This window comes from Antrostomus carolinensis, unplaced genomic scaffold, assembly GCF_000700745.2.
Source record: "Antrostomus carolinensis isolate BGI_N321 unplaced genomic scaffold, ASM70074v2 scaffold26236, whole genome shotgun sequence".
NCBI lineage: Eukaryota > Metazoa > Chordata > Aves > Caprimulgiformes > Caprimulgidae > Antrostomus > Antrostomus carolinensis.
Window position 1 is genome coordinate 1 of NW_010324334.1, and position 3981 is coordinate 3981.

Below are 3981 nucleotides of genomic sequence, written 5' to 3' on the forward strand. Positions count from 1 at the left end.
TGGTTACAGCTCGCCAGGAGCCGCGGCTGGTCCTCATTTCTGTCAGCTGTGAGGATGGACACTTGACCTTGGAGGCCCCAGAAATGACAAAGTTCTGCTTGCCCGTGAAGCTCCCCAGGAAGAATCCCGTGCAGAACTGCAGGTACTGTAGAAGGGGATTTTCCCCCTCCCTTCTCTCTAAATACTGTCACTGCTTTGCTTTTCCAGACAGTGTGATGGTTTGCGTTTTCTTATGCAGATATTGGAGGGTGGAAGTTGAGTGCCTCTGCTTCTTTTCTGTAGGACTCTGTCTCCCATCTGCATAAATGGAGAGGGACTTCAGACCAGGGACTGTAGTGACTGGAGAAGGGGCAGTGGTTTTAAACTAAAAGAGGGTAGCTTTAGGTTAGATGTAAAGAAGAAATCTTTTACAATGAGGATAGTGAGACACTGGAATGGGTTGCCCAGAGTTGTGGATACCCCACCATTGGAAGTGTTAAAGGCCAGGTTGGACAGGGCTTTAAACAACCTGATCTAGTGATAAATGTCCCCACCCGTGGCAGAGAGGTTGGACTAGGTGATCTTTAAAGGTCCTTTCCGACCCAAACTATTCTGTGATTCTGTGAAACTCTCTGCTGTGTGTTATACAGGTGGCCAGAACTGATTGTTGTAACAAAAGGTCTAGTTTTAATCTGCTAAACATCGGTGAAAACGGATCTCGGGGAAATGTCATTCCCTGTAGGTGCTATCTCAGAGGCTTCAGGTGAATGGGTTACAAACGTAGTCATTTAGCTGTGTGCAGGCCTAGTTATTTTATTCATGTGTTGAAATCCATGCTGGAAAACTGACAAGGGGAAGCAGAAAACCTTTTTCCTGTTAAAATGTCAGTTAATCTGTAAGACTATTTAGTAATTGTATATGGTGTTGGCCTTTACAAATATACCAATAAGTGGTTTTCATTTTGGTAGCAGAGAAGGTTAGCGTAATAATTAAAACTGCCATAATTAAAACTGAAAGTGTGCTAGAAGGGAACTGCCTTGGCTGGCTTTTGGCATAAATCTGTTGCTGTGGAAATACTTTATCAGCATAGTTCAGTATCTCTGTTTATACAAGGCAAGTGCAAGTTACAAATGGTAGCATTTTTCCGTGGAGAAATAGGAGAGTCTTTTAAAAATCTGTCTATAATATTAGCCAATGACACATACACTACAAAAACATGGGATTTTCAAGATGTTATTTTTATAAAATTTGTTGTATCATTAGAAAAAAAATATTTAAATAGACTAAATGCATTTCAGTAGTGAAAAATGACCTTGGATTTTCCAATTTTAGATCTTGGTGATTTGTTTTTCATCTTAATTTTTTTCTTTCTTTGCCTTAATAAGTGATTGCACTCTGTGGCTTTAAAATTGCTAGAATTTGGAGATGCAGTGCAAATAAGCAAAAGTTAGATGCCTGTAAATGGATTTTTAAAATTACCAAGTTGCCTGGTATTGTAGGTGGTGTCACAGGATGTGTAAATAGCAATACCCGTAGTTAAACATTGCCTGGTACTTTTCAGGAGGAATCCTGAGGTTTTGAATGACTCTGCTGTGCTTGAACAACTTCCCATTTGTCAGCTCCAGGCTGATTCTTTCTAATCCATTCATAAGAATTAGGTTTGGGATTAATACTGTATTCAGGCAAATTAAGATTGGACTTTTGCTCTGAGATTCTTTCCTTCCAGCTCGTGCATGGGAGTCCCTGTCTTACTGCACAGTGTGCTCTGCTGGCAAGGTCCTCTGCACAGGCCTGTGTTTATTGTGCTCCTGGGTGAGCACGATGCCTTCAGGTTGATGCTGTCTCGTGCCCCCTGGTAGTCTGGAGCTCAGGCAGTGCTATAGCACATCTGGCTGCAAAAGGCTGTGCAGATGCTAATCTTTAAAACTGATAAATCCAGTTGCAGATTTTATGTGGATATTTAAAAATCCTGTTTGGGGGAGTCAAATGTAGGGCTGGAGCTGTTGTGTAGGCACAGTTTCTATTTGTGCAAATGTTAGAGGATTTCTATAGTCCTCTGGTTAAGAAGCCTCCTGTTCTTTGTGCCCTTTGTCAGTATGTGTTGCAATACTTAAATTGCATGAGCTATTCCCATGGATCCCTGTGCCACTGAGTGCTCAGGGTAGATCTGCTTTGAGGGTGGAAAACAGTGATGTTGGAAGCTGTATGACTTTCACCTCTGTTATCCTGCCAGCCAGAAGGCATGCAGGGACTGAGAGACTGGAGGGAAGAGAAAGGCAGTTGAATTGCTGTCCATGGCAACAGCGCTGAATCCCAACTTGTGCCAGAGTTGTTCCAGGGACCGCAGCAAACAGGGCAGGGATGTTGCTGCCAGCACCCTAACGATCCATCTCTTCCTGCAGATGAGTAAAGGGGGACTGCTGGGAGCTGGGCTCAGGCTACACGAACTGCTTGGGCATCCCTAAGCTTTAAGCTGTCCAGGGTGTGATTGCAGAGGTAGAGGAAACTGCAGTGCATACGGGTCAGAATCGCTACTTTGAAGAGAATAGTAAAACTGTTCATGGCTGGTGTTGAAGTATATGGAGAGGCTGAGTTGAAGTTTACCTTTTTTTGCCAGGAAAGTGTTCCTTGCGTAAACTTGTTTGTATTCTGCTGCCAGTGGCTTTTTATGCCCCTTGGACTTTGCTTCCATTATAAATCTTTAACCTCTCTTAAGATACTGAGTTATTCCATAGGTTAAGTTTGAGCTTAAGAGTTTCACTCAGCTCTGGGTAAACTTTTACAGCACTAAAATGTGAAGGAAAAGCTTCCTTAACAATCAGGGCCATTTACAATTAACAACATTTGTAAAGGTCCGTTACAGTAACTAACCACATCCTTTCAAACTATTGTTCATTTTCTGAACTTTTCTTTCGGTGTTGCAGTGCATGCAAATGCAAGAGTAGACCCTTTTTTGCTTGAAAATATGGCAAATTGGTAGGTTTGTAACTGGTCGTTGATGTGACAGCTCTGGGCAACTAGAGGCTACTTAATGGCTCATTCTTTCACTGACTGGTACAGTCTGGCCATGTCCATGTTATTTGGTTTCCAAAACCAGGTGGCCACAAGGAGATTGCTGGGAATGATCCTTGTGCCAGATTCAGGAACCAACTTTTGCCTTATTATAATCCAGGTGGTTTGTTTATGTATCTTGGTACTACTATTAAAACAAGTTGTTTGCCTTTCAATAATAAGTGTGCTCGAGCCTTTGGCTTTACAGCTAACTTGCTGATGTGTCTTGTGACCCTTCAGGGTGTTTGGACTGGATATCCAAGGCAGGGACTGTGGAGATGAAGTGGCTCAGTGGATCACCACTTTCCTGAACTCAGAGCCCTATCGACTGGTGCACTTTGAGCCCTCCATGGTGCCAAGAAAGTCAAAGGCCATCATGAACCTTTTCCGAACCACAGATGAGGTAAATGAATGTGCTTTTTCTCAGAAGTACTTTCTTTTAACCATTTCCCACCCACCCAGCAAAATCTGCCCATTCCATTATTGGTTTAGCAAAGTGTGTAGTCATGTACTTAACCCACATGACTATTCTTCTTTTCTTTGATGAGATGACTTGCTTAAATTTTACTTTAAATCTGTTCTAAGCTATTGTCCACTCACAGCTAAAGAGTCTGATACAGATATTTGAAGAGGAGCTATTGCATTGCACAATTTAATAGCATTCCTTTTGTGCCGCAGGGAATAGGAAAAAGTTATGTTTTTAAATATATTTTGATGGTGTAATCTGTGTTGCATAGAAAACCTTCATTCCCTATCCCTTACTAGGTCTAGGAGTGTACTGATATGAGTTGTGTTTCCTCGTATTTTGTTGAAAGGCATGATATTTAACCCAGGGCTTTATAGTTGTGGGCCTAGGAATTAAAATCCACAGAATGGTACAGTGGTTTCACCTCTCTCTTGCTGTAGGAAGAGGCTTGGAAGTGTGATATTAGAGAAAGTTAATGCAGGTAG

The 3981-nt window shown here is 42.0% G+C and overlaps 1 protein-coding gene across 1 annotated transcript in view; it reads left to right on the forward strand.

Annotated features, from left to right (window-relative positions):
- Positions 1–5: 5 nt before the first annotated feature.
- The window catches only part of LOC104527251 (mitochondrial amidoxime reducing component 2), a gene marked incomplete at its 5' end in the record, with an annotated part of 7388 nt that continues 3412 nt past the window's right edge, over positions 6–3981 (forward strand). Inside the window, 2 exons of the mRNA XM_010170920.1 lie at positions 6–142; positions 3271–3433. Of these exons, the coding sequence (XP_010169222.1) occupies positions 6–142; positions 3271–3433 (300 nt within the window). The remainder of the gene's footprint in view (positions 143–3270; positions 3434–3981) is intronic.